The sequence below is a fragment of the Lepidochelys olivacea genome, assembly GCF_965140295.1.
Source record: "Lepidochelys olivacea isolate rLepOli2 genome assembly, chromosome: 2".
In the NCBI taxonomy this organism is placed as follows: Eukaryota; Metazoa; Chordata; order Testudines; family Cheloniidae; genus Lepidochelys; species Lepidochelys olivacea.
The window spans coordinates 224,605,777-224,620,470 of NC_140412.1; the positions used below are offsets into that span (position 1 = coordinate 224,605,777).

The 14,694-nt window shown below is 38.3% G+C and overlaps 1 protein-coding gene across 2 annotated transcripts in view; it reads right to left on the minus strand.

Moving 5' to 3' along the window:
• The window catches only part of VPS50 (VPS50 subunit of EARP/GARPII complex), a 207,390-nt gene that overhangs the window by 142,986 nt on the left and 49,710 nt on the right, over positions 1 to 14,694 (minus strand). For both annotated transcript variants that reach the window (XM_084620900.1, XM_084620899.1), the window contains exons 9-10: positions 12,437 to 12,519; positions 2,693 to 2,735 (exon numbers count right to left, since the gene is read on the minus strand). In XM_084620900.1, the coding sequence (XP_084477026.1) occupies positions 2,693 to 2,735; positions 12,437 to 12,519 (126 nt within the window). The remainder of the gene's footprint in view (positions 1 to 2,692; positions 2,736 to 12,436; positions 12,520 to 14,694) is intronic.

The following is a 14,694-nucleotide window of genomic DNA, read 5'->3' on the forward strand; positions in this document are numbered from 1 at the left end:
CACTCCCAGTGGGGGAGAGGAATACCTGCCCCAAAATGCCTGTGCTAGCCTTCCCCTCTCCTCAAGTTTGCTGTATCCCAGTGACTGGCTAAGGGGGAGAAGGGAGACTTGTAGCTGATTGCCTCCCTCAAAAAACAAATTTAAAAACTTCTCGCTAGACTGCTGATGCCTTTTGCCTCTTCAGCTGTCCTGCCTTCCCACCCTGTAGTTTTAGATAGTGAGCTGTGTTTCCAGGATACTGTGGGTATGACCAATTGCCTATTTTTGGGGGATGAGGAAAGGATTTTCTTTCATTGGGCCAAACTGGCTAAGGTCCAATAGGTTTTCACCTTCCTCACAGCATCGTGGAAGCACTGGTGGGGTAAAGACAACTAGGATTCGGAATTCTAATATTAAGGGAATATAGAAATGTGCAGTCTGTTGCAACTTGTGGCCACTATCCAATGTGGATAAAGGCTAAAAGGGCCAGCTCCCACAGATAAATGAGACCTGAAATTTCACTGGTAGACCCTGTGTCAAGGTTCCTCCCCCACTCTGAACGCTAGGGTACAGATGTGGGGACCTGCATGAAAACCTTCTAAGCTTATCTTTACCAGCTTAGGTCAAAACTTCCCTAAGGTACAAAATATTCCACCCTTTGTCCTTGGATTGGCCGCTACCACCACCAACTAATACTGGTTACTGGGGAAGAGCTGTTTGGAAACGTCTTTCCCCACAAATACTTCCCAAAACCTTGCACCCCACTTCCTGGACAAGGTTTGGTAAAAAGCCTCACCTATTTGCCTAGGTGACTACAGACCCAGACCCTTGGATCTTAAGAACAATGAAAAAGCATTCAGTTTTCTTACAAGAAGACTTTTAATAGAAATAGAAGTAAATAGAAATAAAGAAATCCCCTCTGTAAAATCAGGATGGTAGATACTTTACAGGGTAATTAGATTCAAAACACAGAGAACCCCTCTAGGCAAAACCTTAAGTTACAAAAAAGATACACAGACAGAAATAGTTATTCTATTCAGCACAATTCTTTTCTCAGCCATTTAAAGAAATCATAATCTAACACATACCTAGCTAGATTACTTACTAAAAGTTCTAAGACTCCATTTCTGGTCTATCCCCGGCAAAGACAGAATATAGACAGACCAAGACCCTTTGTTTCTCTCCCTCCTCCCAGCTTTTGAAAGTATCTTGTCTCCTCATTGGTCATTTTGGTCAGGTGCCAGCGAGGTTACCTTTAGCTTCTTAACCCTTTACAGGCGAGAGGAGTTTTCCTCTGGCCAGGAGGGATTTTAAAGGGGTTTACCCTTCCATTTATATTTATGACACCCAGCACCAGTAAGGAGGAAGAGAAGCCTGAAATCTTTGAAGAAAAAGGTCTCTCTTGGTACTCGTCTCTGCCCACCTGAGTTAGAGGACTCAGAAGTGAGCTGAGTCCTGGGTGTCAGGGATAGGCAAAGAGGTCCACCGCAAGTTACCAGTGATTTGGTAAGAGCTTAGTAACCCCACACGGGACTCAGTTAAATGCCTGGTATGAGAGATGGGTGAGCATATACCATCCCTACCCACTGTTAAGCTACTAAAGTCTACCAGTTAAAATCCATTCCAGTGTCTGTCTCTCAGTCACCTGTGTATCCTGAACAATCAAGAGCTTAAAGAAAAGGAGTACTTGTGGCACCTTAGAGACTAACCAATTTATTTGAGCATAAGCTTTCGTGAGCTACAGCTCACTTCATCAGCATCGGATGCATCCGATGAAGTGAGCTGTAGCTCACGAAAGCTTATGCTCAAATAAATTGGTTAGTCTCTAAGGTGCCACAAGTACTTCTTTTCTTTTTGTGAATACAGACTAACATGGCTGTTACTCTGAAACCAATCAAGAGCTTGAGTGTTAACATGAACTACCTGTAAATTGCTGCTGCTTCAGCAGAATTTAATACAAGGCAGGATTTACTTTACAGAGCAATGAGGAAGGATGTAGAGGTGCATGCAGCCCTTTCAGCAAATTAATTCAAAATCTGTTCAGTCGGATTATCACAAGATGAGAAGTTAGTTGCTAATAAGAATCTTGTCAGGTAGGAATCAGAAACCGTGAATCAATGAAAGAGAAGTGGGAATGTGAAATCTGAGTGAAAAAAAAAAAGATATGCCTAGCCTGTGTTAAAAGGGAAAAATAAAAGCAACATCAATCCAACAACTATTTTAATCATTCCCACACAGAATGAGACCATGGAGGAGAAACCTATCACTAGAAGGAAAAAAAAAAAAAAGGAAAGTTGTGTAGAGGTTTTAATTAGACTGAAGTGAAATATAAAAAGGACCATGAGGAAAACTTTTAAAAAAAATACTACAGCTGCTTCTAATCTACTCACAAACCTGACTTTCCACAAAGTATATAGAATGCCATATCCCAGATAAACTCCATTCCTTTCTGACTGCTTTAAAATTAAATGCTGGCATAAACTTTAATTAAATATAGGGCCCACAAGTATAGCTATCATACTACTGTGGGTTTAACTCTGTGCACGCAATTCCATATGAACTACAATGTCTAAAGCACTACAGAGATAACATTTTAAAGTAATTCCTATGTACAATAACTGCTAATGCCAAAATATTTGAATTAGGAAGTCACAATAAACTTTGAAATGTAAAAATATTCACATATTATAAAAATCCAAACACTAATTCTTACCTCTATTTGTTCCAAAGTGTCTTGCAGTTTTGAATTCAATTCACTAGTAAGAAAATAAAATCCTGGTATTACATTGTGTTTAAAACCAAACTAATAACTCACAGTAATGTTTCACAGCAGATCGCTGTTCTAAAAAGTGTATGTCTGTGTAACATCATGTCACTATTATAATCCATGCTATCCTTCTAAAACCATTCATCTGCCATTAAATACATTGCAAAGTTTATAGTGTTACTAGTGTAACTGCACTAGTTATGATGGAAGAGACACTCCATTGGCTTAGCCGGTTGGCATCCGTTTGTATTTGCACTTGCAATGAAAAAAACAGTGCAATTATTGTAGCACATTTATATTGCAGTAGTATCCAGAGACTCCAATCAGGATCAGGACTCCATTGTATCAGATACAGAGGACACACACCACCACCACCACCTCTGCCTTCAGGAGCTTATGAGCTAACAGTGCTGAATCCTGCAATCTGAGCTGCAAAAGTGAACCCCTGCATGTACACAGAGTCCCAATGAAATTAATGGGCACAGAAGTTCCTGAGCACAGATCAAATTGCAGAAGGGTGACCAGATAGCACCTGTGAAAAAACGGGACGGGGATGGGGGGTAATAAGCGCCTATATGGGGGGGAGGGGAGTGACAGGACTGTCCCTATAAAAACGGGACATCTGGTCACCCTAAATTACAGGATCAGGGCCTGAAGATGATGATATATAAAGTTTAGTGGGAAGACAGATGCATTTAGACATGCACACTTTCGATTTACATAGAACTTTTATTGTAGGTTGAGAAAGTAGAAGTCAACTATTCCCATCTATTCCCTACATCTGACATTTATAACATGCAAATTACTAACTATTTAAAAGCACTAACAATATTTAACAAAATTCATCTTTGGCAGAGACTAAGCATGAAAAATGTAAAGCTAACAGAGTAAAAATTATTTCTGATTAAAAATACCACAGAGGTAAAAATAGTTCCAACAGAAAACAAGATAACTGTTATGTTGAAATACTCAATTAAGGATAGGTTTCAGAATAGTAGCCGTGTTGTATCCGCAAAAAGAAAAGGAGTACTTGTGGCACTTAGAGACTAACAGATTTGTCTGAGCATAAGGTTTTGTGAGCTACAGCTCACTTCATCGGATACCAATTAAGGATAGGGTATCTTTAGAAAGTGACATATGCAGAGGAATATCTTTTTACAAGAAAAAAAATAAAATTGTTCTCCACATGAACAATGCTGTTCTCTAACTTGACAGGATTTGTACAGCAATAGGAAGTGTTTCCATTTGAATACAGCGTACCCTGGAAACAGTTTTAGCTGAGCTGGTGAGCAATCTCCTCCTGACTATGGACAATGAACAAACATCCATTCTCATCTCATGAGTGGCCAAGGTAGAATAGCTATATTTCTGCCAGGTTCGTAAAAGCTTGCTTAATAGGGTTTCCCCCAAAGGCACCTGTCAGAATAGAGAGAAGAGTCACAAATTTAATTTTTTTAGGCAAGCCAGCCTCCAGTGCAATATTCCATCCAGAAAGCTCTGCAAGCTGCAATCAGCATAGCCAATAGAACAGAGGGAGACAGATGGACATCTTAGCAGCATCAAGTACTTTGAGTGTCTCTTAAGTAGAAGAGAAAGGGAGTAGAAAATCTTTCAGCATTTCATAATGTATCTACATAAGACCAAAGCACCAAGGTTGCATGGTCTTTGTAAACTGGCATAGTTACTTTTATCCAGAACTCAAAAACCTCTGAGGGCAAAATCCTCAAATGCTGATTCTACAACTTCTAGAGAAATGTGATCAGACGTATAAATGCTTTGAACCTATCAAGTGATAATTCCCCAGGGCACTTTCAGCTGCCAGATGCAGAAAGCAGTTGTAAATGATATTCAATAAATGATCTAGCATAGTACAGTAAATGTACAGAAAGCCAAGAGGAAGTAAAAAAACCTCAAAAGACCTCTTAAGAATCTGTCAAGTTTCCTTCTCAATGATATGCTTGGGAGAAGCCTCAATAGGGAGGGGAGATTATCAAGAACAGTTCTCCATCCATCCAGGTGAATCTTCCTTGGGTACTGATATGCATAGCTCTTTCTTGTCCACTGGAAGTAAGTAATATTGTGAAACATGGACTGAGAGGGTAAATCAGAAAAAATGTCTGCTCTGGTGTTTTGTGTGCTCTTCCGAATGAAGACATGCAGAATAAGCCTTCTTGTTTTCTTTCAAAATTTAGGGAGAGGATGGGGGGTTTCATACCTAACTGAGCTGACCAAACTAAGCCTTTAACAGCCTTTTTAATTTTAGAACAGCCGGTCTTTTGAATTTAAGGCACTGGCCAGTGATAAGAGAACATATTTACTGTTTAGCACTTCTCCTGTACAATAGCTATGCATGATTCTTGGCAATACAGATGAAGTACCTTCCCCAAAGAGGTTACAACCTAAGTTAAGACAAAAAACAAGGAATGGAGAAAGATGAGGGAAAGCACAATAAGAATGTGATTACTTGAGAGACTGAAGTCTTTAAGGGTATCAATTATTTTTCCTTATATTTTATTTCAAATGTTTAAGAGGGTGTAGTTTATAAACTTCATTAAAGTACTGGATTTTGAAAAGAGACTTAGAAAAGGCAGAAGGCATGGGGGTTAGTATCAGGAAAGGGATTTAGCAATTGAGAGTTGTGTGAAGATAGCATGGGAAAAGGACACAAGGGAGGCAACCAGCTTAACAAAGAGGGCACAGAGAAGAGGGATAAAAGGAAAGCATGCAAGCATGTTGCTGTAGCCTGCTTGGGTCACCTGGAGTGCAGCAATACATTCCTCACCACCTGATTCCAGGGATGTAGACAGGTTGGGGTTTACAACTTCACATACCACATCAGAACAACAGCTAAAAAGTATGGCATTCTAGCCAGGAAAGGAAAGCTTGGACTGGACTGTCTTACCACAGGAAGAAAAGGAGTACTTGTGGCACCTTAGAGACTAACAAATTTATCTGAGCATAAGCTTTCGTGAGCTACCGCTCACTTCATCGGATGCATTCAGCTGTAGCTCACGAAAGCTTATGCTCAAATAAATTTGTTAGTCTCTCAGGTGCCACAAGTCCTCCTTTTATTTTTGCGGATACAGACTAACATGGCTGCTACTCTGAAATTTACCACAGGAGGAGCATTTACTAAACTTTCCTATGCAGCAAGTCTCTCATTTTTGCTAATTCCAACTTCTCATCTGTTACCAATCCTCCCTCTAAACACACACACACACACACACACACCCAGGAGGGAAGGCTTAGCAGCCTTCTACTCTGCTATTTTACTCTGTTTGTCCAGGTGTGACATAAGTGACAACACTTCAAATAAGAGAATGATTTGTCGGGGGGGGGGGGAGAGGGTGGAACATTTACATATTTAGGGTGATAATCTCATCTCGCTCTAGCATCTTTATGCCAAATAAAAGGGCCAGAGCAAGTAAAGAGGCACTCCTAAACCAGCATACTACTGAGGAAGGATTCCCCCACTGCAGACACAATAAAGATGCCATCCAAGGACCCCCTTGCAAGCCAGAGGGCCATGTTAAGGAAACTGCATTAACTTAGGTAGCCATAAAGCTGTATAATTTCCTTTGGGGGCCTCTCCAGATCGAAAAGAAGCCCCGCATAAGGAGGGCACAAAGTGGCTTAAAGCTCTTAGAGGCATAGAATAGCACTTACCATTAGCATATAAATAGTTTTCACACATTGGAAGAAATTTGACTTAAAAACAGCAAAGCTATTAACATTCATAAAAAGGACTCCAATTCATATGCAGTCTGTGCACACATGGAGCAATCACAACAAGGTAAGTAATTTTGTTAATATCAGTTATTTGCACATTAATAGAATATCACACAGTAGTAGGATTCGATGAGTTCACGACAGCTTTCAGATAAATCGTAACACTGCATTAATTTAATCTGACAAATTTGGGTTTTTGTTGCTTTTGTTTTTAAATTAGATGAAAAACATTGTTTTCCAACATTAAGATTTGAAAGGCACAGGTTCCAAGAGGTCTCAAGAGTTGAGCCACCAGAAAACCTGCCCACAACTCTGCTGCGCACGAGCACACACACAGCCCTTCCTTAAATATGTACACTTATTACAGGAAATTCTATCATAGGTGCCCTGTTGTCAGCACCCCCATTCTACCCATCTTTGAAAATGTTGCTCTTGATATTAAAGGCTGCTCTTGTGAAACAAAGCTCCAATGGGACAGAATTATAGTTGCTATGTCTCAGCTGTATTTCCTGACTTTCATGCACTTCACTTCTTAACAGTGCTCATATGTGTGTACAGATACAGTTAAGATCTCTTCACTGAATGAGGAGAAAACCAGGGAAAATGAATTTTCAACCGGGATCTAGTTTCTTATTTCCATACATTATATAAAAAATGAGTTGAAGTGAAATGAGGAAAAAACTTCATTTACGTTTATGATGTGTCAGCAAAAAGGAAGTAGCTGTGTATCAGATTAAGTATTAAGGGCATCGGATACCTAATTTTTTTTTTCTCTTTCGCAGCAACATCACAAATAGAAAACAAAATTTCTATATATGTTTTATATAAAAAGCATGAAACCTCAATACTAAAAACTCCATTGAAAAATCATTGGTTTTCCCTGAAGAAAACAAACCATTATCAACCTGACGTTATATTTATGAATTACAACATCAATTTATTAAAAAGTATTTTATGCATATTTTACAATGCCATTTCTGACTCAACCATGTATTAATATTATTTATTTTACCAGAAATGCATGAGACAACTTTGAGGAAAATTAGCTGAAATGTTTACCTTGGAAGAAATATAGGATACAGCAGGATAGTTAAGGCAGGGATTGTTTAAACTTTTCACAACTGAAAGTTAAACTGCCAGCTTGACCATAGACTACAAGTAATTTGCTTAAAAACAACAGACTACAGCCTTTCGTATTATTAATACAGTGTGTGGCCAGCAGAAAGTACTGATCTGAAATTCAAGTTGGACTATGACATGGGCAGGAGTGCCTCAATTTCCCAGGGGCAATACTTTTAATATAAAAGAGAGAGGCTGTACTGTTGATTTCAGTGAGTTGTATTTCAACAAAAATATTTAAACAAATTTTTTTCTGTCCAAAAAAGTGTCATTTTTGTCTAAACCGAAGTGTTGAACGGAAATGTATCAATTACCATGAAAATTTAGTCTGGTAGGTTTTCTCAGGTCCAGGATGGAATTTCTCATCAAAATGAATGAGAGGAAGAAACCTACCCCAGAATAGCTAATAGCCTTGTGGTTAGGGCACTCACTGGGGATGTGGAAGAATCATGTTCAAATCCCTGCACTGAATCAGGCAGGGCAGGGACTGAAACACGGGTCTCCCACCTCCCAAGCTTTTTGGAAATGAAGTTTAAAAGGTCTCATTTTCATTCTGCATTAGAACAAAAACAAGTCTTTAAAGCTCCACATTTTTCACAAAATGGAATTATTTTCTGGACAGCCCTAGTATTCATTCCATGGCCTTTTTTTTACCACCACTGTTTTAAGATGCAACAGAAGCTTGAGCCTTAATCCTGAAAACAGGCACGTATGAACTTTATTCACTGGAATAAAATTATTCATGTGCGTAAATGTTTGCAGGATCAGGACAAAGATTTTGTTGTTGTTCTTGTTTTACATTCAACAGATAATTCTTTTCGCTGTTATAGCTTTTAGAACAGAACAAGAAGTTTTATGTATATGGGATTAAACTAAACCAAATTAAAAACAATACAAGCTGGGGTTTTGTTAGGTTTTGTTTTTTAAGTTTTCCATCCTGAAGTTAAAAAACCAAGAACAATGAATTACACACACACACAAACATGGCAGATTTAGACTAAAAGAGAGTTACAATTGAAAGCTTTTGCCACAACATTAGAAAAAACACACATCTAACAACCTCCGGGTTTCTCTTTCTACTTCTTTCCTCCATCTCTTTCCACATATACCAGTGGAATTACATGTGAATATTGTTGAATCCATTTTTCTTATAGCTTTATCCAAAAATCTGAGATTAATATATGTTTGCTCCATTTGGCAGCTATTATTAATAGGCAAGTACTGTAATGTTTCTTTTAGAACACTATACATGACAGACCAAGAAATAAGAGTTATTGCAAAAGCTGCTTTAATCAAGAATTTTAGAGAATTTGTAGAAACATAGCATCTATTTAAAAATCAATGTACTTTCTAAACCAAATGTTGTACAATTATAAAATTATTTCTTGGTCAGAATGCAGGTTTAAACTACTGTAAATGGTGGATTCTCTGTAACATGAAGTCTTTAAAACATGATTTGAGTATTTCAGTAACTCAGACAGAGGTTATGAGTCTATTACAGGAGTGCGTGGGTGAGATTCTGTAGCCTGCAATGTGCAGGAGGTCAGACTAGATGATCATGATGGGCCCTTCTGACCTTAAAGTCTATGAGTCTATGACACTGGATGAATTTTATAAGAAGCTATTAACCATAATTTAGAAACATTAATTCATGACATTCATTTTATCCACACAATTACTCAAAACATGTTATAAGGGTTTTTTAATCAACATCCATATAAATAATAAATAATAAGGGGTTTGTCAATCAACAGCCATATAAATCTTAATGAGTGTGTAATGGGGTGGACTAGGCCCAAAGGCCCCCTGCTGGAGACCTCAGGATTCTGCCACACCAATCTCAGGAAAGGAGCAGTGGAGAGGTCCTCCAAGCGGCCTAGAGTGGCTGCAAGGAAGCAGAGGGGCTGCTGGAAATCAATGAGGGGCCTGGAGGGCCATCTAAAAGGACCTGCAGAACAGAGCAGCAGTTAGTTAGTGCTTGGAACTGGAGAAGAAAGGACTGCATGCCTGGCTGACTGAGGGAACTGCAGCATAATGGATAGCTCAGTGTGGGCAGGGACTGGGGGTTGAATAAGTAGTTTAGAAGTAAATATGTTCTAAGAATAGAAGGAAGATTATTCAGCCTGTGCAGGCCAAAATTCAAAAGCGGTTTTACCAGATACGAACTGTACATTAATCTTTTCTATCATTAAACCTTTGTTACCAAGCTAATCCAACACAAAAATTCTCTTTCTTTAAAGAAACTTTATCCTTAGAACATATAAGGAGAACCTTTTAAGAATGATAGTAACAGCATAATTTTCTCAGTATAGTATCAGATTTATAATGATAAGACTTCTGCAGCTGAACTTTGTCACCCATTATCTATAAAGTGACAGTTAATATCAATTTAAATTACAGCACTTTTGCTTTACATACTTAAGATAAACTTTGCAGCAATGACAAAAGCTTCTAGAAAATAGAAAAGGGGAAAAGTGATTCAGTGCTAAATGGTTTCTCACCAGCAACTTTCAAATCATTTGTATGCCAAGTGAATTTTAAACAAGAAAACACTGTCTAATTAACCTAACTCTCGCAATATTAACAAAGGAAGCATGTCAAATGAACAAATATTTTAGCAGTTTAATAAACCGTCTTCGTAAATATTTATAAGAAATCTCCCAATTTTTCCCCACTTAAAAAAAGATTAGGTGGTTTGTAATACAAATCAGATTAATATTTTCCACACTCCCTTTTGAAACAACAAAAGATATAGACAGTTTCATGAATAACAAACATCACTACTATGCAGGACACTGGGTAAAGGGAGAAAGTAACCTCTCAACTAATGGAAGATCAATATCAGGCAAAGTATTTCATTATTGAGGTGCTATGTTTTTTGCAGGATGGGTGCAGAACACAGTTTTCAAGATGTTTGAATACTGAAGCAGTCCTGGCAACTGTTCACAAATATCTTTCCCAATGAAAGGTGACACTGTGCTCATTACTATATAGAGGAGGCTTCTGTGGTAAAGATTGGCCCATGTTGCCCTCACCTCCACCATGAATGAGAAGGTAGAAATGAAGTTAGCTTGTACTCAAGAGTCAGAGAAGGAAGATGAGCACTACAAATCCAAGTGGAGGCACAAATGATCATGGATAAGGAACTTAGACTATTGTACATGGAATTTCTAATGGCTGCTTTCTGAAGTACTTCCAACTGATTTAGGCAAGAGCTTATGAAATTTTCTCTTTAAATATATATTATATTCATTTTATAAAATCTAGACAGACCTGTCCAGTCGTTTCTAAACCCTGAAGCTGCAAACACACACAGCAATGAATTACCAAATTAAAATCTGTAATGTTACATACTTTGGCTTCTTTGCACATTCAGGACCAGAAGCTACAGCCATTCTAAATGCAGAACTCCAACTGAAGTCAAGAATTACTCATAATTACTTCAGTACTGCAATAATCCCCATATATGAGCAGGGGGAGGTGAGGGGAGGGGAGGAATGTGGGAGAGGAAAGAAGCCAGAGCATTTATTTTAATAAATCCTGGCCTGACTGAAGTCCATGGCAAAACTCCCTCTGATATTAATGGTGCCAGAATTTCACTCATAGTTTCACTCCATAGAAATGCTGTAGCACAAAAAACTTTAGTCATTCAGCGTCCTATGTTCCCCAAAAGAACATGAGCATGAGGCACACTACAGTGTGTTGTAGTGAACAGGGCACTGGGGTAGGACTCAGGAGTCTCTGGCACTGCACTGCTATGTGACTTTGGCCAAGACACTTCACCTCTCTGTGCCTGTTTCCTCTCCAGTCCTTCATCTGTTTCGTCTATTAAGATTATAGACTCTTTGTGGTAGGAACCAGCCTCTTACTATGTGTTTGTACAGAGTCTCAGTCTCAGCTGGGGTCTTCAGGTCCTAACATCTACAAATCACAACAGCTGGATAAAATGCTGACAGACCAATCAATGTGCAGCCCATGAAAGGTTAGAATCCCTTGGCATTTTCATTACTTGAAAAAAATCACTGATGATGGTTTAAAAAGTGTAATTAACTGAATCATAAAATTGTCTTTGTATTACTTGCCCTTTCTAACCAGATACTGAAGGACCAGTGCTGCAATTTAATTGACACCAATTAGCCAACATTAGCAAATATAGGGACACAGGACTGAAAGGAATCTCCTGAGTCATCAAGTCCAGTCCTACCGCAGGCAACCCTGCCATATAATCCAGTTAACAAATCTATCAAGATCCATCTTAAAACTAGTTAGGTTATTTGCTCCCAATACTCCTATTGGCAGGATGTTTCAGACTTCTCACCTCTGATGGTTAGGAACCCTCTACTAATATCCAGCCTAAATATATTCATGGCCAGTTTATACCCATTTGTTCTTGCGCCAACACTCTCTTACAACTGAAATAGCTCTTCTCCTTACCTGGTGTTCACCCCCTTGATATATTTAGAGAGCTTAATCATATTCCCATATCAGTCTTCATTTTGCTAGGCTAAACTAGCCCAGCTCTTTTAGTCCCTTCTCGTAAGACAGGCCTTTCATTGGCCTGATTATCCTCGTAGCCCTTCTCCATACCTGTTCTAGTTTGAATTCATCTTTTTTGAACATGGATGACCAAAATTGCACAGAGTATTCCAGATGAGGTCTTGACAGTGCCTTATACAATGGCATTAATACTTCCCTATTTCTACTGGAAATTCTCACCTGCTATATCCTAGGATCACCTTTGCTTTTTCACAGCCACATCACTTTGGTGACATTTTATATTCCCCAAAACACTGCATACAAGCTGAAAGCTGGAACCTCCTTAGTAACAAAGCATAACCTTACCTTATACAACTGTAGTGTTTGAAAGTACTGGCTGCTTTCTGACATTCCAAGCACAATTGAATAGCTCCTGGATAGTCCTCCTCCTTAGGAAAAAATGCAATATAGATCGCTAATGTAACTTTTGAAGCAAATACTGCAACATACATTTTTAGACTAAAATTAAATGGAACCATATGGGGGAAAAAAATGCTAAAGAGATCTGTGGTAAGTATGCTACCTGTGAGAAGAGGAATGTTTTCTTAATATATTACACCAGAGTCTGCTTTTTTCCTCTAATGATTACACCAATTATATATCATGAGCATCACAGAATTTAAATGCAAAGCCACTGATTATGAATGAAAAATGCAAAAGGACAACATATAAACCATTTGTTATCAGATACTATTTCAGAATACCGATTTGCAGCTACATTCTTCTGCAGGCTCAAATTTAGCTACAAAAAATGTACGTTCGACTATTCATAACCACTATAACAGAAGGACAGGACACTTACAAGATCAGTATCCCAATCATCTTTTAAAAACTGCTATACTTAGATGAAGTAAGCTATTCAGTGCCATAGAGTAAAAATATATATATAAGCAGTACTTTGACTGGAACCCTTAAAACACTACGGAATAAATTCAGAGGTGAGTCTAGAAGAAGTCTAAATTTATGCAGTCTATTATACTTTCCAGTCGTTGATCAGCTTAGACCAATTTACAGTGCTCTATATGTCACCTCTAAATTTGGCCCACTAAGCCTGATGGAACTCTAAAGTCATGCAATTCCCATGCAAAATGGCCAGAATAGAAGGATGTAGCAACAAAAGCAAGTAAAAGTAGGTCCCAAACTTAAAAATAAAAGTAAATACTCCTCACATCTATTACAACAATTTAGACTCCATTATTCCTACTTACTTGAGCCAGATATTCAAATGTTGTAAATTCATTGACTTAAATATACAATTGACCAGCTGTGAATCTGGCCCACTTATGTTTAAATTACGCCATTTTACTCATGAATTTGGCCTTATGGGTCAGATTCAGAACTCTCCATGTAGGCACAATTCCAAAGCTTATAACGTGTCTGAATATACTTCTATATTTTCATGTTTCCTACACAGAGCCCTCAGATTTATTTTAAACCCTCAAAATTCAGAAGCTGCAAACTCTTTTTTCAAAATATAAACATGCAAATTCAGTAGACTGACACCCACTTCACTTATTTGTTTTTGCAAACGTTATACATTAAACACCATACATGAAAACATGCATGAGGAGATGCAAAACAAGAAAAACCACAAAGTATACGGTTCAAAGACACTGGTGCAATGAAAAGGGGACAATCTAAGGGGAAAAGAACAGAATTGTCAAAAGCAATGGAACATTCCAACTCACAAATAAAATAATTCTGCCAAGTCATATGTGCACGTTAGATCATACCATAGGTCAGACAAATCTAAGTTATATAATCAGTTCTTGCAATGCCACAAGGCACAATCTCCAAGTTTGGGAGCAATACAGCATAGTCTTTCACAAGGCTGACCTCTTTTAGTAATGCTTATGAAACATCTTTTGCTCAAAACACTCTCCTTGAGCACCAGAGATGGTAACCTGATTCTATCACAGTTATACTTGCTGGGCACATATCCTTGCATCCAGAGTAAAGAAAATCCAAGTAATTTGTTCTCACGGTATGCCAGGGTAATGAGTGCAAGACTTCGTATTTTGATAAATGAATTCCTTTCAAAGTTTCAGTGTCTGTACTAACGTTTACTGACATTTGTTGGGGACAGAAATTCCTTTCTTGGAATAAGAGGATTTAAAAAGTGCTCAGTGACTTTTCAGCAGGCCCATGCAGGAATTTCAGATAGCTGATTCTTTACATTCCACACCTACTGTGAAGGTTTACTGAATAAAAATAAGGGGTTAATTCAAGCAGGAGCCAATGCAGGTATATGGAAAAGTGGACCATTGCTTCAGATACCCCAGTTAACCAATACTTAAAGGTAAACTGCCATTAGCTCTGAAGTTTTACCTCCACCAATATTGAGTTCAACAGCTTGTAAAAACTGGAGGGATAATCCAAGTGGGAAAAATTGAAACAAAGAACTTTGCGGTGGATATAACAAATGGACCCTGAAGGAGAAGGGAGCGAAGGCAAAGACTGAAGGAGGCAAACTAAAGCCCAGTCCCCAGAGGCTGGTGTGTTTGCTTTGTTCCCACTGTTGAGATTAAATGGTGTTTTGATTTAGGAAGGCTGTGTTGGGTCAC